The 26,944-nt window shown below is 49.4% G+C and overlaps 1 protein-coding gene across 3 annotated transcripts in view; it reads left to right on the top strand.

Annotated features, from left to right (window-relative positions):
- The first annotated feature begins 3,579 nt into the window (after positions 1–3,579).
- The window catches only part of SYMPK (symplekin scaffold protein), a 77,794-nt gene continuing 54,429 nt past the window's right edge, over positions 3,580–26,944 (top strand). Inside the window, exons 1-6 of one of the 3 annotated variants that reach the window (XM_053696862.1) lie at positions 3,580–3,619; positions 8,854–8,930; positions 9,159–9,224; positions 10,578–10,631; positions 10,713–10,786; positions 11,469–11,595. In XM_053696862.1, coding sequence (XP_053552837.1) covers positions 8,856–8,930; positions 9,159–9,224; positions 10,578–10,631; positions 10,713–10,786; positions 11,469–11,595 — 396 coding nt within the window. In that variant the 5' untranslated portion in view covers positions 3,580–3,619; positions 8,854–8,855. Of the gene's footprint in view, positions 3,620–4,278; positions 4,496–8,853; positions 8,931–9,158; positions 9,225–10,577; positions 10,632–10,712; positions 10,787–11,468; positions 11,596–26,944 lie in introns of those variants that run through there. The other 2 variants (XM_053696863.1, XM_053696861.1) reach the window with 2 other exon arrangements.

Here is a 26,944-nt window from a genome sequence, read left to right on the forward strand (position 1 = left end):
GAGCAGGTGTAGTGATTACATGCAGGTGCACGGAGCATATGTACGTATGTCTAGCACACACTAAATATAACACAGACTGTACAGAGCGCTAGCAGTGACGTATTTATCTGCAATGTCACATACGTAGTATACTGAGCAGGTGTAGTGATTACATGCAGGTGCACGGAGCATATGTACGTATGTCTAGCACACACTAAATATAACACTGACTGTACAGAGCGCTGGCAGTGACGTATTTATCTGCAATGTCACATACGTAGTATACTGAGCAGGTGTAGTGATTACATGCAGGTGCACGGAGCATATGTACGTATGTCTAGCACACACTAAATATAACACTGACTGTACAGAGCGCTGGCAGTGACGTATTTATCTGCAATGTCACATACGTAGTATACTGAGCAGGTGTAGTGATTACATGCAGGTGCACGGAGCATATGTACGTATGTCTAGCACACACTAAATATAACACAGACTGTACAGAGCGCTGACAGTGACGTATTTATCTGCAATGTCACATACGTAGTATACTGAGCAGGTGTAGTGATTACATGCAGGTGCACGGAGCATATGTACGTATGTCTAGCACACACTAAATATAACACAGACTGTACAGAGCGCTGGCAGTGACGTATTTATCTGCAATGTCACATACGTAGTATACTGAGCAGGTGTAGTGATTACATGCAGGTGCACGGAGCATATGTACGTATGTCTAGCACACACTAAATATAACACTGACTGTACAGAGCGCTGGCAGTGACGTATTTATCTGCAATGTCACATACGTAGTATACTGAGCAGGTGTAGTGATTACATGCAGGTGCACGGAGCATATGTACGTATGTCTAGCACACACTAAATATAACACTGAGACTGTACAGAGCGCTAGCAGTGACGTATTTATCTGCAATGTCACATACGTAGTATACTGAGCAGGTGTAGTGATTACATGCAGGTGCACGGAGCATATGTACGTATGTCTAGCACACACTAAATATAACACAGACTGTACAGAGCGCTAGGCAGTGACGTATTTATCTGCAATGTCACATACGTAGTATACTGAGCAGGTGTAGTGATTACATGCAGGTGCACGGAGCATATGTACGTATGTCTAGCACACACTAAATATAACACTGACTGTACAGAGCGCTGGCAGTGACGTATTTATCTGCAATGTCCACATACGTAGTATACTGAGCAGGTGTAGTGATTACATGCAGGTGCACGGAGCATATGTACGTATGTCTAGCACACACTAAATATAACACTGACTGTACAGAGCGCTGGCAGTGACGTATTTATCTGCAATGTCACATACGTAGTATACTGAGCAGGTGTAGTGATTACATGCAGGTGCACGGAGCATATGTACGTATGTCTAGCACACACTAAATATAACACAGACTGTACAGAGCGCTGGCAGTGACGTATTTATCTGCAATGTCACATACGTAGTATACTGAGCAGGTGTAGTGATTACATGCAGGTGCACGGAGCATATGTACGTATGTCTAGCACACACTAAATATAACGCAGGACTGTACAGAGCGCTAGCAGTGACGTATTTATCTGCAATGTCACATACGTAGTATACTGAGCAGGGTGTAGTGATTACATGCAGGTGCACGGAGCATATGTACGTATGTCTAGCACACACTAAATATAACACTGAGACTGTACAGAGCGCTGGCAGTGACGTATTTATCTGCAATGTCACATACGTAGTATACTGAGCAGGTGTAGTGATTACATGCAGGTGCACGGAGCATATGTACGTATGTCTAGCACACACTAAATATAACACAGACTGTACAGAGCGCTGGCAGTGACGTATTTATCTGCAATGTCACATACGTAGTATACTGAGCAGGTGTAGTGATTACATGCAGGTGCACGGAGCATATGTACGTATGTCTAGCACACACTAAATATAACACTGACTGTACAGAGCGCTGGCAGTGACATATTTATCTGCAATGTCACATACGTAGTATACTGAGCAGGTGTAGTGATTACATGCAGGTGCACGGAGCATATGTACGTATGTCTAGCACACACTAAATATAACACTGACTGTACAGAGCACTGGCAGTGACGTATTTATCTGCAATGTCACATACGTAGTATACTGAGCAGGTGTAGTGATTACATGCAGGTGCACGGAGCATATGTACGTATGTCTAGCACACACTAAATATAACACTGACTGTACAGAGCGCTAGGCAGTGACGTATTTATCTGCAATGTCACATACGTAGTATACTGAGCAGGTGTAGTGATTACATGCAGGTGCACGGAGCATATGTACGTATGTCTAGCACACACTAAATATAACACTGACTGTACAGAGCAGCTGGCAGTGACGTATTTATCTGCAATGTCACATACGTAGTATACTGAGCAGGTGTAGTGATTACATGCAGGTGCACGGAGCATATGTACGTATGTCTAGCACACACTAAATATAACACTGACTGTACAGAGCGCTGGCAGTGACGTATTTATCTGCAATGTCACATACGTAGTATACTGAGCAGGTGTAGTGATTACATGCAGGTGCACGGAGCATATGTACGTATGTCTAGCACACACTAAATATAACAGACTGTACAGAGCGCTGGCAGTGACGTATTTATCTGCAATGTCACATACGTAGTATACTGAGCAGGTGTAGTGATTACATGCAGGTGCACGGAGCATATGTACGTATGTCTAGCACACACTAAATATAACACAGACTATACAGAGCGCTGACAGTGACGTATTTATCTGCAATGTCACATACGTAGTATACTGAGCAGGTGTAGTGATTACATGCAGGTGCACGGAGCATATGTACGTATGTCTAGCACACACTAAATATACCCAGTACTCACAGCATAGGTGACACTACATTAACCTGAATGACTTCACTCACATACATCTGTGACTGAGTTTTTGTTTAAAGACAATTGTGCTTTATATAAACAGATCTTAAAGCTATTGCAGTAAAAGGAATCAATTCCACTGGCAGGGCTGCTAGGTGTACAGGATTCAACTGGACAGGCCAGTATTTTTTTTGGCTGTCCATTAAAATCTTCACAAAAATATCAGTCCATGAGTGTTAGATAAATATAAACGACCTAATTACAAACATGGAGCATAAATAAGGGGAAGTCAAGAGGTAGAAATATCATGTGTTTGTGTAATATTAGCAGCCAAAGAGGTAATATTTATTATTGATCTGTATGTTACTGGCAAACAAGGGGTAACATGACTGCTTAGTTATGGGTTCAAGACTGGGGGCTGAGTTAGAGCATTTGGGGGACAATGTTTGACCCCATTTACTTTTTTTGTGGACGACAGGTAGCAACCTTGATCATTGTCCAGCCAACAACACTGGGAGTACTAGTATGGCGCGGTGTGAACGATCCCTGCAAATCAACTGGGTGTACCAAGATGGCTTCGCCGGAAGTTCTCAGTCTGTCATGTGTCTACAACAAAACTATACACCGTCTATCTAGCGCCTGTAAAAACAAAAGAAGAAACATATGTAAATAAACCTAACAACACTGAATAATTCTAAATGGTAATCAAACAGAAATATTACCAGAGGAGTCCCAAAATGGCGCAGGTACACCGGAAGCGACTCTGTCCATCAGAGCTAGGAGGATTTTAAAATATGTCAAAGTAGTCTAGCTGCAGACTGGAGCTCCACTCTAGACAGGAAACATGTGACCTCCACTGACTCTAGACAGGAAACATGTGACTTCCATTGACTCTAGACAGGAAACATGTGACCTACACTCAAAGCTTTTTTTTCTCATCAACTTTAATGTAACAAACAACCTATAGACAATCATTCTGAAAACGAAACATTTTGCAGCTTCCTTGTTCTTCTTAATGTGCACTCACAGTGGTTTATGCTGACTGTCATTTATAAGGTAACCACTGTGAGTGCACAATTAAGAAGAACAAGAAAGCTGCAAAATGTTTCGTTTTCAGAATAATTGTCTATAGGTTGTTTGTTACATTAAAGTTGATTATATATATAAAAAAAAAAAGCTTTGAGGGGAGGTCACATGTTTCCTGTCTAGAGTGGAGGTCACATGTTTCCTGTCTAGAGTGGAGCTCCAGTCTGCAGCTAGACCCTTCTCAAATATGTCACTGAGGACCTCAAATGTGTAGGAAGTTGTCACTACAGTGCCCATCTGATTGGTCCGTATCTTAGTGAGTGACAGGAGGTTCAACTAATCAGATGTATAGAATAACCGGAAATGATGTTTTCTCGTAGTTTTCATTTCCTTGGAGTTTTCGATAGAACACATTCATTTAGCCAATTGGAACTTTAAAGATTGTGACAACAGGGGGTGTTTGGGCGGAAGTTGTGTTTTGAAGCCTTTACCGGTGTCTGGGGAAGATGGCTGCGCTGTGATGCAGAGGAGAGGATTCAGGGGGAAGAGACTGAGCCTTATAAAGTGAATGATATAGCAGTAACATAAGTGCCCAGGTTAGTGTGACCCGCCATATGCACAGCTGTTACACTTATAGCTAGTGTGGCACCCCTAGGCACAGCTGGTAGACTTATAGCTAGTGTGGTACCCCTAGGCACAGCTGGTACACTTATAACTAGTGTGGTACCCCTAGGCACAGCTGGTACACTTATAGCTAGTGTGGTACCCCTAGGCACAGCTGGTACACTTATAGCTAGTGTGGTACCCCTAGGCACAGCTGGTACACTTATAGCTAGTGTGGTACCCCTAGGCACAGCTGGTACACTTATAACTAGTGTGGCACCCCTAGGCACAGCTGGTAGACTTATAGCTAGTGTGGTACCCCTAGGCACAGCTGGTACACTTATAACTAGTGTGGTACCCCTAGGCACAGCTGGTACACTTATAGCTAGTGTGGCACCCCTAGGCACAGCTGGTACACTTATAGCTAGTGTGGTACCCCTAGGCACAGCTGGTACACTTATAGCTAGTGTGGTACCCCTAGGCACAGCTGGTACACTTATAGCTAGTGTGGTACCCCTAGGCACAGCTGTTACACGTATAGCTAGTGTGGTACCCCTAGGCACAGCTGGTACACTTTTAGCTAGTGTGGTACCCCTAGGCACAGCTGGTACACTTATAGCTAGTGTGGCACCCCTAGACACAGCTGGTACACTTATAGCTAGTGTGGTACCCCTAGGCACAGTTGGTACACTTTTAGCTAGTGTGGTACCCCTAGACACAGCTGGTACACTTATAACTAGTGTGGTACCCCTAGGCACAGCTGGTACACTTATAGCTAGTGTGGTACCCCTAGGCACAGCTGGTACACTTATAGCTAGTGTGGTACCCCTAGACACAGCTGGTACACTTATAGCTAGTGTGGTACCCCTAGGCACAGCTGGTACACTTATAGCTAGTGTGGTACCCCTAGGCACAGCTGGTACACTTATAGCTAGTGTGGTACCCCTAGGCACAGCTGGTACACTTATAACTAGTTTGGTACCCCTAGACACAGCTGGTACACTTATAGCTAGTGTGGTACCCCTAGGCACAGCTGGTACACTTATAGCTAGTGTGGTACCCCTAGACACAGCTGGTACACTTATAGCTAGTGTGGCACCCCTAGGCACAGCTGGTACACTTATAGCTAGTGTGGTACCCCTAGGCACAGCTGGTACACTTATAACTAGTGTGGTACCCCTAGGCACAGCTGGTACACTTATAGCTAGTGTGGCACCCCTAGGCACAGCTGGTACACTTATAACTAGTTTGGTACCCCTAGGCACAGCTGGTACACTTATAACTAGTGTGGTACCCCTAGGCACAGCTGGTACACTTATAGCTAGTGTGGTACCCCTAGGCACAGCTGGTACACTTATAGCTAGTGTGGTACCCCTAGGCACAGCTGGTACACTTATAGCTAGTGTGGTACCCCTAGGCACAGCTGGTACACTTATAGCTAGTGTGGTACTCCTAGACACAGCTGGTACACTTATAGCTAGTGTGGCACCCCTAGGCACAGCTGGTACACTTATAACTAGTTTGGTACCCCTAGGCACAGCTGGTACACTTATAGCTAGTGTGGTACCCCTAGGCACAGCTGGTACACTTATAGCTAGTGTGGTACCCCTAGGCACAGCTGGTACCCTTATAGCTAGTGTGGTACCCCTAGGCACAGCTGGTACACTTATAGCTAGTGTGGTACCCCTAGGCACAGCTGGTACACTTATAACTAGTGTGGTACCCCTAGGCACAGCTGGTACACTTATAGCTAGTGTGGTACCCCTAGGCACAGCTGGTACACTTATAGCTAGTGTGGTACCCCTAGGCACAGCTGGTACACTTATAGCTAGTGTGGTACCCCTAGGCACAGCTGGTACACTTATAGCTAGTGTGGTACCCCTAGGCACAGCTGGTACACTTATAGCTAGTGTGGTACCCCTAGGCACAGCTGGTACACTTATAGCTAGTGTGGTACCCCTAGGCACAGCTGGTACACTTATAACTAGTGTGGTACCCCTAGGCATAGCTGGTACACTTATAGCTAGTGTGGTACCCCTAGGCACAGCTGGTACACTTATAGCTAGTGTGGTACCCCTAGGCACAGCTGGTACACTTATAGCTAGTGTGGTACCCCTAGGCACAGCTGGTACACTTATAGCTAGTGTGGTACCCCTAGGCACAGCTGGTACACTTATAACTAGTGTGGTACCCCTAGGCACAGCTGGTACACTTATAGCTAGTGTGGTACCCCTAGGCACAGCTGGTACACTTATAACTAGTGTGGCACCCCTAGGCACAGCTGGTAGACTTATAGCTAGTGTGGCACCCCTAGGCACAGCTGGTACACTTATAGCTAGTGTGGTACCCCTAGGCACAGCTGGTACACTTATAGCTAGTGTGGTACCCCTAGGCACAGCTGGTACACTTATAACTAGTGTGGCACCCCTAGGCACAGCTGGTACACTTATAGCTAGTGTGGCACCCCTAGGCACAGCTGGTACACTTATAGCTAGTGTGGTACCCCTAGGCACAGCTGGTACACTTATAACTAGTGTGGTACCCCTAGGCACAGCTGGTAGACTTATAGCTAGTGTGGCACCCCTAGGCACAGCTGGTAGACTTATAGCTAGTGTGGTACCCCTAGGCACAGCTGGTACACTTATAGCTAGTGTGGTACCCCTAGGCACAGCTGGTACACTTATAACTAGTGTGGTACCCCTAGGCACAGCTGGTACACTTATAGCTAGTGTGGCACCCCTAGGCACAGCTGGTACACTTATAGCTAGTGTGGTACCCCTAGGCACAGCTGGTACACTTATAACTAGTGTGGTACCCCTAGGCACAGCTGGTAGACTTATAACTAGTGTGGTACCCCTAGGCACAGCTGGTAGACTTATAGCTAGTGTGGTACCCCTAGGCACAGCTGGTAGACTTATAGCTAGTGTGGTACCCCTAGGCACAGCTGGTACACTTATAGCTAGTGTGGTACCCCTAGGCACAGCTGGTACACTTATAACTAGTGTGGTACCCCTAGGCACAGCTGGTAGACTTATAGCTAGTGTGGCACCCCTAGGCACAGCTGGTACACTTATAGCTAGTGTGGTACCCCTAGGCACAGTTGGTACACTTATAGCTAGTGTGGTACCCCTAGGCACAGCTGGTAGACTTATAGCTAGTGTGGCACCCCTAGGCACAGCTGGTACACTTATAGCTAGTGTGGTACCCCTAGGCACAGCTGGTACACTTATAGCTAGTGTGGTACCCCTAGGCACAGCTGGTACACTTATAGCTAGTGTGGCACCCCTAGGCACAGCTGGTACACTTATAGCTAGTGTGGTACCCCTAGGCACAGCTGGTACACTTATAGCTAGTGTGGTACCCCTAGGCACAGCTGGTAGACTTATAGCTAGTGTGGCACCCCTAGGCACAGCTGGTAGACTTATAGCTAGTGTGGTACCCCTAGGCACAGCTGGTACACTTATAGCTAGTGTGGTACCCCTAGGCACAGCTGGTACACTTATAACTAGTGTGGTACCCCTAGGCACAGCTGGTACACTTATAGCTAGTGTGGCACCCCTAGGCACAGCTGGTACACTTATAGCTAGTGTGGTACCCCTAGGCACAGCTGGTACACTTATAACTAGTGTGGTACCCCTAGGCACAGCTTGTAGACTTATAGCTAGTGTGGCACCCCTAGGCACAGCTGGTACACTTATAGCTAGTGTGGTACCCCTAGGCACAGCTGGTACACTTATAACTAGTGTGGTACCCCTAGGCACAGCTGGTACACTTATAGCTAGTGTGGTACCCCTAGGCACAGCTGGTACACTTATAGCTAGTGTGGTACCCCTAGGCACAGCTGGTACACTTATAGCTAGTGTGGTACCCCTAGGCACAGCTGGTACACTTATAGCTAGTGTGGTACCCCTAGGCACAGCTGGTACACTTATAACTAGTGTGGTACCCCTAGGCACAGCTGGTACACGTATAGCTAGTGTGGTACCCCTAGGCACAGCTGGTACACTTATAGCTAGTGTGGTACCCCTAGGCACAGCTGGTACACTTATAGCTAGTGTGGTACCCCTAGGCACAGCTGTTAGACTTATAGCTAGTGTGGTACCCCTAGGCACAGCTGGTACACGTATAGCTAGTGTGGTACCCCTAGGCACAGCTGGTACACTTATAACTAGTGTGGTACCCCTAGGCACAGCTGGTACACTTATAACTAGTGTGGTACCCCTAGGCACAGCTGGTACACGTATAGCTAGTGTAGATCATGTTTAGGGTTATATAAAAATTGTTCTCTCTATAGCTAATTACGTAACATATCTGATGTGTGCACATTAACCATTAATTCCCCGTCTTGCAGACATGGCGGTCTCTATGGCATCCCAGTTCTTCTCTCAGGATGAGGGCGCGGCTGAGATTTTGACAACCTCCGAGAGGGTAAGACGCCATTGGTAACATCTGGTTAAATTGTCATTTACTTTATAGGTGATAGTACTGAAAGTGTTCTTGTATCAAACCTACGCGTTTTATGTGTCCGAGTCATAATGTTCCAGACAAATATACGCTGACATTAAAAATATTTAGGTACAATGGGAATTGCTGTTATGTGGGATAGGAACTTGCAAGTTGGGATTCCAAAAAATTATATCCGTTATTTTCTTTTAGGTTGTGGAATTATTAAATACGGCTGCCCTCGCTACTAACGATTCAAAAATAACGATGTTAAAACAGGTGAGTCTGCCCCCTATAGTGACGCAGTGAGACTATATCTATCTATCATGTATCTATCATCTATCGGTATCTATCTATCTATCATATATATCATGTATCTATCATCTATCGGTATCTATCTATATCTATCTATCATCTATTGGTATCTATCTATATATATCTATCATGTATCTATCATCTATCGGTATCTATCTATATATATATATATATCTATCATGTATCTATCAGTATCTATCTATATATATCTATCATCTATCGGTATCTATCTCTATATATATATATATATATATATATATATCTATCATCTATCTATCATCTATCGGTATCTATCTATATCTATCTATCATGTATCTATCATCTATCGGTATCTATATATATATCTATCATGTATCTTTCATCTATCGGTATCTATCTAAATATATCTATCATGTATCTATCATCTATCGGTATCTATATATATATATATATCATGTATCTATCATCTATCGGTATCTATCTATATATATCTATCATCTATCGGTATCTATCTCTATATATATATATATATATATATATATATATATATATATATATATATATATATATATATAATCATCTATCTATCATCTATCTATCATCTATCGGTATCTATCTATATCTATCTATCATGTATCTATCATCTATCGGTATCTATATATATATCTATCATGTATCTATCATCTATCGGTATCTATCTATATATATATATCTATCATGTATCTATCATCTATCGGTATCTATCTATATATATCTATCATGTATCTATCATCTATCGGTATCTATCTATATATATCTATCATGTATCTATCATCTATCGGTATCTATCTATATATATCTATCATGTATCTATCATCTATCGGTATCTATCTATATATATCTATCATGTATCTATCATCTATCGGTATCTATCTATATATATCTATCATGTATCTATCATCTATCGGTATCTATCTATATATATCTATCATGTATCTATCATCTATCGGTATCTATCTATATATATCTATCCTGTATCTATCATCTATCGGTATCTATCTATATATATCTATCATGTATCTATCATCTATCGGTATCTATCTATATCTATATATCATCTATCGGTATCTATCTATTGGTATCTATCTATATATATCTATCTATCTATCATGTATCTATCATCTATTGGTATCTATCATCTATCGGTATCTATCTATCTATATATATCTATCATCTATTGGTATCTATCTATATCTATATATATCTATATATCATCTATTGGTATCTATCTTCTATCGGTATCTATCTATATATATCTATGGTATGTCTAGTGCGTGTAATGATCCATTTATATTATAGGTGCAAGAACTAATAATAAACAAGGATCCAACACTTCTTGACAACTTTTTAGACGTAAGTGGTCACGTAGCGACTGGCGCAGAGTGTGATACTGTTATTATTTTACACTAATGTGTTTTTTATCTCCGCACGTAGGAGATTATTGCTTTTCAAGCAGATAAATCTGTGGAGGTGCGGAAATTCGTGGTGAATTTTATAGAGGAAGCTTGGTTAGTATAACATTTTTATCTTATGCTTAAAGGAAGTCAGAAGTAACCTTTTATATAGTACAAAATCTGAAGCAGCAGTTTAAAAAAATTACTTTCTAATACACTTCCTTTATCAAATATTGCACAATCTTTTTATATGCACCCTATCTGAGGTACCAGCTACTACTGAGCATGTGCAAGAATTCACTGAGTATATGAATATTAGTCTGGTATTGGCTGGTGGCTGTCACATGATATAGTTATACGCACACTATCTGAGGTGCCTGCTACTACTGAACATGTGCAAGAACTCACTGTGTATATGTATATTAGTCTACGATTGGCTGATGGCTGTCACATGATATAATTATATGCATACCGTCTGAGGCACCAGTTACTACTGAGCATGTGCAAGATTTCAGTGTATACTTTACAGATGAGTCTAATTCACTGATAGCTGTCAGATGACACAGAGTAAAGAAATATAAGACATTTTGAAATTTGTCAGAAAAATTATCTACAGCTCATTTAAAACTCAGCGCGGTACAAATAATTGATGATAATAATTAGGCATGTGCTGATGATATATTTCTACTTTATTGAAAGGTCCCTTAATGAGCCTCCTGGATATTGTTGGTTTGAGTGACCCCATTTTGTGAATCATGTTCTCTTATTTAATTCTTCATTTTGTTTTCTTTCCCAGTAAATTGGATAATGAGCTCCTGATGAAGCTTATCGCCAACCTGCACATGCTCCTGAAGGACGAGAACGTAAACGTTGTGAAGAAGTCTATCCTGACCATGACACAGCTTTATAAAGTGGCCCTTCAGGTGACCCTAAACATCACCTTGATCCTTTGTTCATTGAGTATTAAACGCTTCCTCTTCAAGGGCTCCTTGCCCCTCCTCCTGTCCTGACCCCACTTCCTCATTCCCTTCCAGTCTTTAACTCCTTTTACTCTTCTTCTCCTTCCTTTCTCTCCTAGACCCCTTGTCCCTCCTACCTTCTTCTGCTGCGTCCCTCAATGTCCTCTTCTACCTTCCTCTTGTCGTCATTGTCCTCTTCTCCTACCTTCCTCTCCTAAACCTCTCGTCGTTGTCCTCTTCTCCTACCTTCCTGTCCAGAGCCTCTCATCGTTGTCGTCGTCCTCTTCTCCTACCTTCCTCTCCTGAGCCTTTCATCGTTGTCCTCTTCTCCTGAGCCTCTCGTCGTCGTTGTCATCTTCTCCTACCGTCCTCTCCTGAGCCTCTCGTCGACGTAGTTGTCCTCCTTCTCCTACCTTCCTCTTCTCCTACCTTCCTCTCCTGAGCCTCTCGTCGTCGTTGTCCTCTTCTCCTACCTTCCTCTCGTCGTCGTTGTCCTCTTCTCCTACCTTCCTCTCCTGAGCCTCTCGTCGTCGTCCTCCTCTTCTCCTACCTTTCTCTCCTGAGCCTCTCGTCGTCGTTGTTGTCCTCCTTCTCCTACCTTCCTCTCCTGAGCCTCTCGTTGTCGTCGCCTTCCTCTCCTGAGCCTCTCGTCGTCGTTGTCCTCTTCTCCTACCTTCCTCTCCTGAGCCTCTCGTCGTCCTCTTCTCCTACCTTCCTCTCCCTCCTGAGCCTCTCGTCGTTGTCCTCTTCTCCTACCTTCCTCTCCTGAGCCTCTCGTTGTCCTCTTCTCCTACCTTCCTCTCCTGAGCCTCTCGTCATCATTGTTGTCCTCTTCTCCTACCTTCCTCTCCTGAGCCTCTCGTCATCATTGTTGTCCTCTTCTCCTACCTTCCTCTCCTGAGCCTCTCGTCATCATTGTTGTCCTCTTCTCCTACCTTCCTCTCCTGAGCCTCTCGTCGTTGTCCTCTTCTCCTACCTTCCTCTCCTGAGCCTCTCGTCGTTGTCCTCTTCTCCTACCTTCCTCTCCTGAGCCTCTCGTCGTTGTCCTCTTCTCCTACCTTCCTCTCCTGAGCCTCTCGTCGTTGTCCTCTTCTCCTACCTTCCTCTCCTGAGCCTCTCGTCGTTGTCCTCTTCTCCTACCTTCCTCTCCTACCTTCCTCTCCTGAGCCTCTCGTCGTTGTCCTCTTCTCCTACCTTCCTCTCCTGAGCCTCTCGTCGTTGTCCTCTTCTCCTACCTTCCTTTCCTGAGCTTCTCGTCGTTGTCCTCTTCTCCTACCTTCCTCTCCTGAGCCTCTCGTCGTTGTCCTCTTCTCCTACCTTTCTCTCCTGAGCCTCTCGTCGTCCTCTTCTCCTACCTTCCTCTCCTGAGCCTCTTGTCGTCCTCTTCTCCTACCTTCCTCTCCTGAGCCTCTCGTCGTCCTCTTCTCCTACCTTCCTCTCCTGAGCCTCTCGTCGTCTTCTTCTCCTACCTTCCTCTCCTGAGCCTCTCGTCGTCTTCTTCTCCTACCTTCCTCTCTTGAGCCTCTTGTTGTCGTCCTCCTTCTCCTACCTTCCTCTCCTGAGCCTCTCGTCGTCGTCGTTGTCCTCTTCTCCTACCTTCCTCTCCTGAACCTCTCGTCGTCGTTGTCCTCTTCCTCTCCTGAGCCTCTCGTCGTCGTTGTCCTCTTCTGCTACCTTCCTCTCCTGAGCCGCTCGTCATCGTTGTCCTCTTCTCCTACCTTCCTCTCATTGTCGTCCTCTTCTCCTACCTTCCTCTCCTGAGCCTCTCGTCGTCGTTGTCCTCTTCTCCTACCTTCCTCTCCTGAGCCTCTCGTTGTCGTCGCCTTCCTCTCCTGAGCCTCTTGTCGTCGTCCTCTTCTACTACCTTCCTCTCCTGAGTCTCTCGTCGTCGTCCTCTTCTCCTGCCTTCCTCTCCTGAGCCTCTCGTCGTCGTCCTCTTCTACTGCCTTCCTCTCCTGAGCCTCTCGTCATCATTGTTGTCCTCTTCTCCTACCTTCCTCTCCTGAGCCTCTCGTCATCATTGTTGTCCTCTTCTCCTACCTTCCTCTCCTGAGCCTCTCGTCATCATTGTTGTCCTCTTCTCCTACCTTCCTCTCCTGAGCCTCTCGTCGTTGTCCTCTTCTCCTACCTTCCTCTCCTGAGCCTCTCGTCGTTGTCCTCTTCTCCTACCTTCCTCTCCTGAGCCTCTCGTCGTCGTCCTCTTCTCCTACCTTCCTCTCCTGAGCCTCTCGTCGTTGTCCTCTTCTCCTACCTTCCTCTCCTGAGCCTCTCGTCGTTGTCCTCTTCTCCTACCTTCCTCTCCTGAGCCTCTCGTCGTTGTCCTCTTCTCCTACCTTCCTCTCCTGAGCCTCTCGTCGTTGTCCTCTTCTCCTACCTTCCTCTCCTGAGCCTCTCGTCGTTGTCCTCTTCTCCTACCTTCCTCTCCTGAGCCTCTCGTCGTCCTCTTCTCCTACCTTCCTCTCCTGAGCCTCTCGTCGTCCTCTTCTCCTACCTTCCTCTCCTGAGCCTCTCGTCGTTGTCCTCTTCTCCTACCTTCCTCTCCTGAGCCTCTCGTCGTCGTCCTCTTCTCCTACCTTCCTCTCCTGAGCCTCTCGTCGTCCTCTTCTCCTACCTTCCTCTACTGAGCCTCTCGTTGTCGTCCTCTTCTACCTTCCTCTCCTGACCCTCTCGTCGTCGTCCTCTTCTACCTTCCTCTCCTGACCCTCTCGTCGTTGTCCTCTTCTCCTACCTTCCTCTCCTGAGCCTCTCGTTGTCGTCGCCTTCCTCTCCTGAGCCTCTCGTCGTCGTCCTCTTCTCCTACCTTCCTCTCCTGACCCTCTCGTCGTCGTCCTCTTCTCCTACCTTCCTCTCCTGAGCCTCTCGTCATCGTTGGCCTCTTCTCCTACCTTCCTCTCCTGAGCCTCTCGTCATTGTTGTCCTCTTCTCCTACCTTCCTCTCCTAAGCCTCTCGCCGTCGTCATCCTCTTCTCCTACCTTCCTCTCCTGAGCCTCTCGTTGTCGTCGCCTTTCTCTCCTGAGCCTCTCGTCGTCGTCCTCTTCTCCTACCTTCCTCTCCTGAGCCTCTCGTCGTCCTCTTCTCCTACCTTCCTCTCCTGAGCCTCTCGTCGTCGTCCTCTTCTACCTTCCTCTCCTGACCCTCTCGTCGTCGTCCTCTTCTCCTACCTTCCTCTCCTGAGCCTCTCGTCGTCCTCTTCTCCTACCTTCCTCTACTGAGCCTCTCGTTGTCGTCCTCTTCTACCTTCCTCTCCTGACCCTCTCGTCGTCGTCCTCTTCTACCTTCCTCTCCTGACCCTCTCGTCGTCGTCCTCTTCTCCTACCTTCCTCTCCTGAGCCTCTCGTCGTCGTCCTCTTCTACCTTCCTCTCCTGACCCTCTCGTCGTCGTCCTCTTCTACCTTCCTCTCCTGACCCTCTCGTCGTCGTCCTCTTCTCCTACCTTCCTCTCCTGAGCCTCTCGTCGTCCTCTTCTCCTACCTTCCTCTCCTGAGCCTCTTGTCGTCGTCCTCTTCTCCTACCTTCCTCTCCTGAGCCTCTCGGCATCATTGTCCTCTTCTCCTACCTTCCTCTCCTGAGCCTCTCGTCGTCATTGTCCTCTTCTCCTACCTTCCTCTCCTGAGCCTCTCGTCGTCCTCTCCTCCTACCTTCCTCTCCTGAGCCTCTCGTCGTCCTCTCCTCCTACCTTCCTCTCCTGAGCCTCTCGTCGTCGTCCTCTTCTCCTACCTTCCTCTTCTGAGCCTCTCGTCGTCGTCCTCTTCTCCTACCTTCCTCTCCTGAGCCTCTCGTCATTGTTGTCCTCTTCTCCTACCTTCCTCTCCTGAGCCTCTCGTCGTCGTTGTCCTCTTCTCCTACCTTCCTTTCCTGAGCCTCTCGTCGTCGTTGTCCTCTACTCCTACCTTCCTCTCCTGATCCCTCTCGTCGTCGTCGTTGTCCTCTACTCCTACCTTCCTCTCCTGATCCCTCTCGTCGTCGTCGTTGTCCTCTACTCCTACCTTCCTCTCCTGATCCCTCTCGTCGTCGTCGTTGTCCTCTTCTCCTACCTTCCTCTCCTGATCCCTCTCGTCGTCGTCGTTGTCCTCTTCTCCTACCTTCCTCTCCTGATCCCTCTCGTTGTCGTCGTTGTCCTCTTCTCCTACCTTCCTCTCCTGATCCCTCTCGTCGTCGTCGTTGTCCTCTTCTCCTACCTTCCTCTCCTGATCCCTCTCGTCGTCGTCCTCTTCTCCTACCTTCCTCTCCTGATCCCTCTCGTCGTCGTCCTCTTCTCCTACCTTCCTCTCCTGATCCCTCTCGTCGTCGTCCTCTTCTCCTACCTTCCTCTCCTGATCCCTCTCGTCGTTGTCCTCTTCTCCTACCTTCCTCTCCTGAGCCTCTTTTGTCGTCGTTGTTGTCGTCCTCTTCTCCTACCTTCCTCTCCTGAGCCTGTCGTCATCGTCGTCTTCTCCTACCTTCCTCTCCTGAGCCTCTCGTCGTCGTTGTCCTCTACTCCTACCTTCCTCTCCTGATCCCTCTCGTCGTCGTCGTTGTCCTCTTCTCCTACCTTCCTCTCCTGATCACTCTCGTCGTCGTCGTTGTCCTCTTCTCCTACCTTCCTCTCCTGATCCCTCTCGTCGTCGTCGTTGTCCTCTTCTCCTACCTTCCTCTCCTGATCACTCTCGTCGTCGTCGTTGTCCTCTTCTCCTACCTTCCTCTCCTGATCCCTCTCGTCGTCGTCGTTGTCCTCTTCTCCTACCTTCCTCTCCTGAGCCTCTTTTGTCGTCGTCCTCTTCTCATACCTTCCTCTCGTCGTCCTCTTCTCCTACCTTCCTCTCCTGAGCCTGTCGTCGTCCTCTTCTCCTACCTTCCTCTCCTGAGCCTCTCGTCGTCGTTGTCCTCTACTCCTACCTTCCTCTCCTGATCCCTCTCGTCGTCGTCGTTGTCCTCTTCTCCTACCTTCCTCTCCTGATCACTCTCGTCGTCGTCGTTGTCCTCTTCTCCTACCTTCCTCTCCTGATCCCTCTCGTCGTCGTCGTCCTCTTCTCCTACCTTCCTCTCCTGAGCCTCTTTTGTCGTCGTCGTTGTTGTCGTCCTCTTCTCCTACCTTCCTCTCGTCGTCCTTCTCCTACCTTCCTCTCCTGAGCCTCTCGTCGTCGTCCTCTTCTCCTACCTTCCTCTCCTGAGCCTCTCGTCGTCGTCCTCTTCTCCTACCTTCCTCTCCTGAGCCTCTCGTCGTCGTTGTCCTCTTCTCCTACCTTCCTCTCCTGATCCCTCTCGTTTTTATTGTCCTCTTCTTCTACCTTCCTCTCCTGAGCCTCTTTTGTCGTCGTCATTGTTGTCCTCTTCTCCTACCTTCCTCTCCTGAGCCTCTTTTGTCGTCGTCGTTGTCCTCTTCTCCTACCTTCCTCTCCTGATCCCTCTCGTCGTCGTCGTTGTCCTCTTCTCCTACCTTCCTCTCCTGATCCCTCTCGTCGTCGTCGTTGTCCTCTTCTCCTACCTTCCTCTCCTGATCCCTCTCGTCATCGTCGTTGTCCTCTTCTCCTACCTTCCTCTCCTGATCCCTCTCGTCGTCGTCGTCGTCCTCTTCTCCTACCTTCCTCTCCTGAGCCTCTCGTCGTCCTCTTCTCCTACCTTCCTCTCCTGAGCCTCTCGTCGTCCTCTTCTCCTACCTTCCTCTCCTTAGCCTCTCGTCGTCGTTGTCCTCTTCTACCTTCCTCTCCTGAGCCTCTTTTGTCGTCGTCGTTGTCCTCTTCTCCTACCTTCCTCTCCTGATCCCTCTCGTCGTCGTCGTTGTCCTCTTCTCCTACCTTCCTCTCCTGATCCCTCTCGTCGTCGTCGTCTTCTTCTCCTACCTTCCTCTCCTCAGCCTCTTGTCGTTGTCTTCCTCTCCAGAGCCTCTTGTCGTTGTTGTTCTCTTCTCCTACCTTCCTCTCCTGAGCCTCTTTTGTCGTCGTCATTGTTGTCCTCTTCTCCTACCTTCCTCTCCTGAGCCTCTTTTGTCGTCGTCGTTGTCCTCTTCTCCTACCTTCCTCTCCTGATCCCTCTCGTCGTCGTCGTTGTCCTCTTCTCCTACCTTCCTCTCCTGATCCCTCTCGTCGTCGTCGTTGTCCTCTTCTCCTACCTTCCTCTCCTGATCCCTCTCGTCGTCATCGTTGTCCTCTTCTCCTACCTTCCTCTCCTGATCCCTCTTGTTGTCGTTGTTGTCCTCTTCTCCTACCTTCCTCTCCTGAGCCTCTCGTCGTCGTTGTCCTCTTCTCCTACCTTCCTCTCCTGCGCCTCTCGTCGTCGTCGTCCTCTTCTCCTACCTTCCTCTCCTGAGCCTCTCGTCGTCCTCTTCTCCTACCTTCCTCTCCTGAGCCTCTCGTCCTCTTCTCCTACCTTCCTCTCCTGAGCCTCTCGTCGTCGTTGTCCTCTTCTCCTACCTTCCTCTCCTGAGCCTCTTTTGTCGTTGTCGTCCTCTTCTACCTTCCTGTCATCGTCCTCTTCTCCTACCTTCCTCTCATCGTCGTCCTCTTCTCCTACCTTCCTCTCCTGAGCATCTTTTGTCGTTGTTGTTGTTGTCCTCTTCTCCTACCTTCCTCTCCTGAGCCTCTCGTCATCGTTGTCCTCTTCTCCTACCTTCCTCTCCTGAGCCTCTCGTCGTCGTCTTCTTCTCCTACCTTCCTCTCCTGAGCCTCTCGTCATCGTTGTCCTCTTTTCCTACCTTCCTCTCCTGAGCCTCTCGTCGTCGTCCTCTTCTCCTACCTTCCTCTCCTGAGCCTCTCGTCGTCCTCTTCTCCTACCTTCCTCTCCTGAGCCTCTCGTCGTCGTCTTCTTCTCCTACCTTCCTCTCCTGAGCCTCTCGTCATCGTTGTCCTCTTTTCCTACCTTCCTCTCCTGAGCCTCTTGTCGTCGTCCTCTTCTCCTACCTTCCTCTTCTGAGCCTGTCGTCGTCCTCTTCTCCTACCTTCCTCTCCTGAGCCTCTCGTCGTCCTCTTCTCCTACCTTCCTCTCCTCCTACCTTCCTCTCCTGAGCCTCTCGTCATTGTTGTCCTCTTCTCCTACCTTCCTCTCCTGAGCCTCTCATCGTCGTTGTCCTCTTCTCCTACCTTCCTTTCCTGAGCCTCTCGTCGTCGTTCTCCTCTTCTCCTACCTTCCTCTCCTGAGCCTCTCGTTCGTCATTGTCCTCTACTCCTACCTTCCTCTCCTGATCCCTCTCGTCGTCGTCGTTGTCCTCTTCTCCTACCTTCCTCTCCTGATCCCTCTCGTCGTCGTCGTTGTCCTCTTCTCCTACCTTCGTCTCCTGATCCCTCTTGTTGTCGTTGTTGTTGTCCTCTTCTCCTACCTTCCTCTCGTCGTCCACTTCTCCTACCTTCCTCTCCTGAGCCTCTCGTCGTCGTTGTCCTCTTCTCCTACCTTCCTCTCCTGATCCCTCTCGTTGTCATTGTCCTCTTCTCCTACCTTCCTCTCCTGAGCCTCTTGTCGTCATTGTTGTCCTCTTCTCCTACCTTCCTCTCCTGAGCCTCTCGTCGTCGTCCTCTTCTCCTACCTTCCTCTCCTCAGCCTCTCGTCGTCGTTGTCCTCTTCTCCTACCTTCCTCTCCTGATCCCTCTCGTTGTCATTGTCCTCTTCTCCTACCTTCCTCTCCTGAGCCTCTTGTCGTCATTGTTGTCGTCTTCTCCTACCTTCCTCTCCTGATCCCTCTCGTCGTCGTCGTTGTCCTCTTCTCCTACCTTCCTCTCCTGATCCCTCTTGTTGTCGTTGTTGTCCTCTTCTCCTACCTTCCTCTCCTGAGCCTCTCGTCGTCGTTGTTGTCCTCTTCTCCTACCTTCCTCTCCTGCGCCTCTCGTCGTCGTCGTCCTCTTCTCCTACCTTCCTCTCCTGAGCCTCTCGTCGTCCTCTTCTCCTACCTTCCTCTCCTGAGCCTCTCGTCGTCCTCTTCTCCTACCTTCCTCTCCTGAGCCTCTCGTCCTCTTCTCCTACCTTCCTCTCCTGAGCCTCTCGTCGTCGTTGTCCTCTTCTCCTACCTTCCTCTCCTGAGCCTCTTTTGTCGTCGTTGTCGTCCTCTTCTACCTTCCTGTCATCGTCCTCTTCTCCTACCTTCCTCTCCTGAGCCTCTCGTCGTCGTTGTCCTCTTCTCCTACCTTCCTCTCCTGAGCATCTTTTGTCGTCGTCGTTGTTGTCCTCTTCTCCTACCTTCCTCTCCTGAGCCTCTCGTCGTCGTCGTCTTCTTCTCCTACCTTCCTCTCCTGAGCCTCTCGTCATCGTTGTCCTCTTCTCCTACCTTCCTCTCCTGTGCCTCTCATCGTCGTCCTCTTCTCCTACCTTCCTCTCCTGTGCCTCTCGTCGTCGTCCTCTTCTCCTACCTTCCTCTCCTGAGCCTCTCGTCGTCGTTGTCCTTTTCTCCTACCTTCCTCTCCTGAGCCTCTTGTCGTCGTTGTCCTCTTCTCCTACCTTCCTCTCCTGAGCCTCTCGTCGTCGTCGTCCTCTTCTCCTACCTTCCTCTCCTGAGCCTCTTGTCGTCGTCCTCTTCTCCTACCTTCCTCTCCTCAGCCTCTTGTCGTTGTCTTCCTCTCCAGAGCCTCTTGTCGTTGTTGTCCTCTTCTCCTACCTTCCTCTCCTGAGCCTCTTTTGTCGTCATCGTTGTTGTCCTCTTCTACCTTCCTGACGTCGTCCTCTTCTCCTACCTTCCTCTCCTGAGCTTCTTTTGTCGTCGTCCTCTTCTCCTACCTTCCTCTCCTGAGCCTCTTGTCGTCGTCGTCGTCGTCCTCTTCTCCTACCTTCCTCTCCTGAGCCTCTCGTCGTCGTCGTCGTCCTCTTCTCCTACCTTCCTCTCCTGAGCCTCTCGTCGTCGTCGTCCTCTTCTCCTACCTTCCTCTCCTTAGCCTCTCGTCGTCGTTGTCCTCTTCTACCTTCCTCTCCTTAGCCTCTCGTCATCGTTGTCCTCTTCTCCTACCTTCCTCTCGTTGTCCACTTCTCCTACCTTCCTCTCCTGAGCCTCTCGTTGTCATTGTCCTCTTCTCCTACCTTCCTCTCCTGAGCCTCTTGTCGTCATTGTTGTCCTCTTCTCCTACCTTCCTCTCCTGACCCTCTCGTCGTCGTCCTCTTCTCCTACCTTCCTCTCCTCAGCCTCTCGTCGTCGTTGTCCTCTTCTCCTACCTTCCTCTCCTGATCCCTCTCGTTGTCATTGTCCTCTTCTCCTACCTTCCTCTCCTGAGCCTCTTGTCGTCATTGTTGTCCTCTTCTCCTACCTTCCTCTCCTGAGCCTCTTTTGTCGTCATTGTTGTCGTCTTCTCCTACCTTCCTCTCCTGATCCCTCTCGTTGTCGTCGTTGTCCTCTTCTCCTACCTTCCTCTCCTGATCCCTCTTGTTGTTGTCCTCTTCTCCTACCTTCCTCTCCTGAGCCTCTCGTCGTCGTCGTTGTTGTCCTCTTCTCCTACCTTCCTCTCCTGCGCCTCTCGTCGTCGTCGTCCTCTTCTCCTACCTTCCTCTCCTGAGCCTCTCGTCATCGTCCTCTTCTCCTACCTTCCTCTCCTGAGCCTCTCGTCGTCCTCTTCTCCTACCTTCCTCTCCTGAGCCTCTCGTCCTCTTCTCCTACCTTCCTCTCCTGAGCCTCTCGTCGTCGTTGTCCTCTTCTCCTACCTTCCTCTCCTGAGCCTCTTTTGTCGTCGTTGTCGTCCTCTTCTACCTTCCTGTCATCGTCCTCTTCTCCTACCTTCCTCTCATCGTCGTCCTCTTCTCCTACCTTCCTCTCCTGAGCATCTTTTGTCGTCGTTGTTATCCTCTTCTCCTACCTTCCTCTCCTGAGCCTCTCGTCGTCGTCGTCGTCTTCTTCTCCTACCTTCCTCTCCTGAGCCTCTCGTCATCGTTGTCCTCTTCTCCTACCTTCCTCTCCTGAGCCTCTCGTCATCGTTGTCCTCTTCTCCTACCTTCCTCTCCTGTGCCTCTCATCGTCGTCCTCTTCTCCTACCTTCCTCTCCTGTGCCTCTCGTCGTCGTCCTCTTCTCCTACCTTCCTCTCCTGAGCCTCTCGTCGTCGTTGTCCTTTTCTCCTACCTTCCTCTCCTGAGCCTCTTGTCGTTGTTGTCCTCTTCTCCTACCTTCCTCTCCTGAGCCTCTCGTCGTCGTCGTCCTCTTCTCCTACCTTCCTCTCCTGAGCCTCTTGTCGTCGTCCTCTTCTCCTACCTTCCTCTCCTCAGCCTCTTGTCGTTGTCTTCCTCTCCAGAGCCTCTTGTCGTTGTTGTCCTCTTCTCCTACCTTCCTCTCCTGAGCCTCTTTTGTCGTCATCGTTGTTGTCCTCTTCTACCTTCCTGACGTCGTCCTCTTCTCCTACCTTCCTCTCCTGAGCTTCTTTTGTCGTCGTCCTCTTCTCCTACCTTCCTCTCCTGAGCCTCTTGTCGTCGTTGTCGTCGTCCTCTTCTTCTCCTACCTTCCTCTCCTGAGCCTCTCGTCGTCCTCTTCTCCTACCTTCCTCTCCTGAGCCTCTCGTCGTCGTCGTCCTCTTCTCCTACCTTCCTCTCCTGAGCCTCTCGTCGTCCTCTTCTCCTACCTTCCTCTCCTTAGCCTCTCGTCGTCGTTGTCCTCTTCTACCTTCCTCTCCTTAGCCTCTCGTCGTCGTTGTCCTCTTCTACCTTCCTCACCTTAGCCTCTCGTCGTCGTTGTCCTCTTCTACCTTCCTCTCCTTAGCCTCTCGTCCTCGTTGTCCTCTTCTTCCTTCCTCTCCTTAGCCTCTCGTTGTCGTTGTCCTCTTCTCCTACCTTCCTCTCATCGTCGTCCTCTTCTCCTACCTTCCTCTCATCGTTGTCCTCTTCTCCTACCTTCCTCTCCTGAGCCTCTCGTCGTTGTTGTCCTCTTCTCCTACCTTCCTCTCCTTCGCCTCTCGTCGTCGTCGTCCTCTTCTCCTACCTTCCTCTCCTGAGCCTCTCGTCGTCGTCCTCTTCTCCTACCTTCCTCTCCTGAGCCTCTCGTCCTCTTCTCCTACCTTCCTCTCCTGAGCCTCTCGTCCTCTTCTCCTACCTTCCTCTCCTGAGCCTCTCGTCGTCGTTGTCCTCTTCTCCTACCTTCCTGTCATCGTCGTCCTCTTCTCCTACCTTCCTCTCCTGAGCATCTTTTGTCGTCGTCGTTGTTGTCCTCTTCTCCTACCTTCCTCTCCTCGTCGTTGTCCTTTTCTCCTACCTTCCTCTCCTGAGCCTCTCGTCGTCGTCGTTGTCCTCTTCTCCTACCTTCCTCTCCTGAGCCTCTCGTCGTCCTCTTCTCCTACCTTCCTCTCCTGAGCGTCTCGTCGTCGTCCTCCTCTTCTCCTACCTTCCTCTCCTGAGCCTCTCGTCGTTGTTGTCCTCTTCTCCTACCTTCCTCTCCTGAGCCTCTCGTCGTCGTTTTCCTCTTCTCCTACCTTCCTCTCCTGAGCCTCTCGTCGTCGTCCTCCTCTTCTCCTACCTTCCTCTCCTGAGCCTCACGTCGTCGTCCTCTTCTACCTTCCTCTCCTGAGTCTCTCGTCGTCGTTGTCCTCTTCTCCTACCTTCCTCTTGTCGTCGTTCCTCTTCTCCTACCTTCCTCTCCTGAGCCTCTCGCCGTCGTCCTCTTCTCCTACCTTCCTCTCCTGAGCCTCTCGCCGTCATCCTCTTCTCCTACCTTCCTCTCCTGAGCCTCTCGTCGTTGTCCTCTTCTCCTACCGTCCTCTTCTCCTACCTTCCTCTCATCGTCGTCGTCCTCTTCTACTACCTTCCGCTCCTGAGCCTCTCGTCGTCGTTGTCCTCTTCTCCTACCTTCCTCTCCTGAGCCTCTCGTCGTAGTCCTCTCCTACCTTCCTCTCCTGAGCCTGTCGTCGTCCTCCTCTTCTCCTACCTTCCTCTCCTGAGCCTCACGTCGTCGTCCTCTTCTACCTTCCTCTCCTGAGTCTCTCGTCGTCGTTGTCCTCTTCTCCTACCTTCCTCTCGTCGTCGTTCCTCTTCTCCTACCTTCCTCTCCTGAGCCTCTCGCCGTCGTCCTCTTCTCCTACCTTCCTCTCCTGAGCCTCTCGTCGTTGTCCTCTTCTCCTACCTTCCGCTCCTGAGCCTCTCGTCTTTGTTGTCCTCTTCTCCTACCTTCCTCTCCTGAGCCTGTTGTCATCCTCCTCTTCTCCTACCTTCCTCTCCTGAGCCTCTCGTCGTCGTCCTCTTCTCCTACATTCCTCTCCTGAGCCTCTCGTCGTCGTCGTACTCTTCTCCTACCTTCCTCTCCTGAGCCTCTCGTCGTCGTCCTCTTCTCCTACCTTCCTCTCCTAAACCTCTCGTCGTCGTTGTCCTCTTCTCCTACCTTCCTCTCCTAAACCTCTCGTCGTCGTTGTCCTCTTCTCCTACCTTCCTCTCCTAAACCTCTCGTCGTCGTTGTCCTCTTCTCCTACCTTCCTCTCCTGAGCCTCTCGTTGTCCTCTTCTCCTACCTTCCTCTCCTGAGCCTCTCGTCGTCGTCCTCTTCTCCTACCTTCCTCTCCTGAGCCTCTCGTCGTCGTCCTCTTCTCCTACCTTCCTCTCCTGAGCCTCTCGTCGTAGTCCTCTCCTACCTTCCTCTTCTGAGCCTGTCGTCCTCCTCTTCTCCTACCTTCCTCTCCTGAGCCTCACGTCGTCGTCCTCTTCTACCTTTCTCTCCTGAGTCTCTCGTCGTTGTCCTCTTCTCCTACCTTCCTCTCGTCGTCGTCGTCGTCCTCTTCTCCTACCTTCCTCTCGTCGTCGTCGTCCTCTTCTCCTACCTTCCTCTCCTGAGCCTCTCGGCGTCGTCCTCGTCTCCTACCTTCCTCTCCTGAGCCTCTCGTCGTCGTCCTCTTCTCCTACCTTCCGCTCCTGAGCCTCTCGTTGTTGTTGTCCTCTTCTCCTACCTTCCTCTCCTGAGCCTCTCGTCGTCGTCCTCTCCTACCTTCCTCTCCTGAGCTTCTCGTCGTCGTCGTCCTCTTCTCCTACCTTCCTCTCCTGAGCCTCTCGTCATCGTCGTCCTCTTCTCCTACCTTCCTCTCCTGAGCCTCTCGTCGTCGTTGTTGTCCTCTTCTCCTACCTTCCTCTCCTGAGCCTCTCGTCGTCGTTGTCCTCTTCTCCTACTGTAATGCCTGATGAAGAAGGAGCAAAAGATCACAACTGCAGACTTGAAAAAATATGTATTTGTATCACTTTCTTAAACAGGCTATTAAATAGCATAGACTGTATGCCTGAAAGTGAAAGGAAATTAATATTTGTAAATAAAGTAATGGATAAATTCAATAGCAGTCTCTGTTATCAAATTTGGTAAATAACAGGAAGCAGAACAAAACTTAGGCTTCAGGTGTACTGTATCGTTCAGTACATAAAGTAAAGGAAGTCCCAAATGTGAGATATAAGTACTGGATGCATAAGAAACTTTAGTATATTTATAATGTGTGGAAGGAGTCAATGTGCTGAGTGACAGCGGCACAAGCGGAGAGATCTGACAAAAGTATCAGACGCTGAGAAAGAAACAAATCTTGTGCTTGCAGGTAAGGTTGTGAGAGGAAAACAGTCCCAACTTACTATAGATCGTTGAAATCAGTTCAGCAATGTGACAAGTTAGAATGTTACACCAATCTTGTTTGTTCAGTTACAGTGAGACTGCCATTTAGTGAGAGAGGCTTGGATGTGTGTAGCACAGATTGATATAAAGCAACAAGCAGCAGATAATTTGTAGCTGGTTTCTTAGAGAGGTAACATTGTAGAAACTTGCAGTAGGAAAAACTGGTTCTATTTTGAATGAACAAATTGTAATCTAAAAGAGAGAGCTTGGTATTTAGGCGAGTAGCTGCATTGAGCAGGAGAGCTGTAAACTGCTACAAGGAAAATAACTAAGCACCTGTTTGCACACAGGTGAACACCTAAATAGGCTAAGTCAGCTGACTTGTGAAAACATGGAACAAGTGGAAAATGCGAAGTGGATTCCTTACACCTACCTTCCTCTCATCGTCGTTCCTCTTCTCCTACCTTCCTCTCGTCGTCGTCCTCTTCTCCTACCTTCCTCTCCTGAGCCTCTCGCCATCGTCCTGTTCTACTACCTTCCTCTCCTGAGCCTCTCGTCGTCGTCCTCTTCTACTACCTTCCTCTCCTGAGCCTCTCGTCGTAGTCCTCTCCTACCTTCCTCTCCTGAGCCTGTCGTTGTCGTCGTCCTCTTCTCCTACGTTCCTCTCCTGAGCCTCTCGCCGTCGTCCTCTTCTACTACCTTCCTCTCCTGAGCCTCTCGTCGTCGTCCTCTTCTCCTACCTTCCTCTCCTGAGCCTCTCGTCGTCGTCCTCTTCTCCTACCTTCCGCTCCTGAGCCTCTCATCGTCGTTGTCCTCTTCTACTACCTTCCGCTCCTGAGCCTGTCGTCGTTGTCCTCTTCTACTACCTTCCTCTCCTGAGCCTCTCGTCGTAGTCCTCTCCTACCTTCCTCTCCTGAGCCTGTCGTCGTCCTCCTCTTCTCCTACCTTCCTCTCCTGAGTCTCTCGTAGTCGTTGTCCTCTTCTCCTACCTTCCTCTCGTCGTCGTTCCTCTTCTCCTACCTTCCTCTCCTGAGCCTCTTGCCGTCGTCCTCTTCTCCTACCTTCCTCTCCTGAGCCTGTCGTCGTCCTCCTCTTCTCCTACCTTCCTCTCCTGAGCCTCACGTCGTCGTCCTCTTCTACCTTCCTCTCCTGAGTCTCTCGTAGTCGTTGTCCTCTTCTCCTACCTTCCTCTCGTCGTCGTCCCTCTTCTCCTACCTTCCTCTCCTGAGCCTCTTGTCGTCGTTCCTCTTCTCCTACCTTCCTCTCCTGAGCCTCTTGCCGTCGTCCTCTTCTCCTACCTTCCTCTCCTGAGCCTCTCGTCGTTGTCCTCTTCTCCTACCTTCTGCTCCTGAGCCTCTCGTCGTTGTTGTCCTCTTCTCCTACCTTCCGCTCCTGAGCCACCTGTCGTCGTCCTCCTCTTCTCCTACCTTCCTCTCCTGAGCCTCTCGTCGTCCTCTCCTACCTTCCTCTCCTGAGCCTCTTGTAATCGTCGTTGTCCTCTTGTCGTCGTTGTCCTCTTCTCCTACCTTCCTCTCCTGAGCCTCTTGTCGTCGTCCTCTTCTCCTACCTTCCTCTCCTGAGCCTCTCGTCGTCGTCCTCTTCTCCTACCTTCCGCTCCTGAGCCTCTCGACGTCGTTGTCCTCTTCTACTACCTTCCTCTCCTGAGCCTCTCGTCGTAGTCCTCTCCTACCTTCCTCTCCTGAGCCTGTCGTTGTCGTCGTCCTCTTCTCCTACCTTCCTCTCCTGAGCCTCACGTCGTCGTCCTCTTCTACCTTCCTCTCCTGAGGCTCTCGTCGTCCTCTTCTACCTTCCTCTCCTGAGTCTCTCATAGTCGTTGTCCTCTTCTCCTACCTTCCTCTCGTCGTCGTTCCTCT

Source organism: Bombina bombina, unplaced genomic scaffold (genome assembly GCF_027579735.1).
Source record: "Bombina bombina isolate aBomBom1 unplaced genomic scaffold, aBomBom1.pri scaffold_723, whole genome shotgun sequence".
Lineage (NCBI taxonomy): Eukaryota > Metazoa > Chordata > Amphibia > Anura > Bombinatoridae > Bombina > Bombina bombina.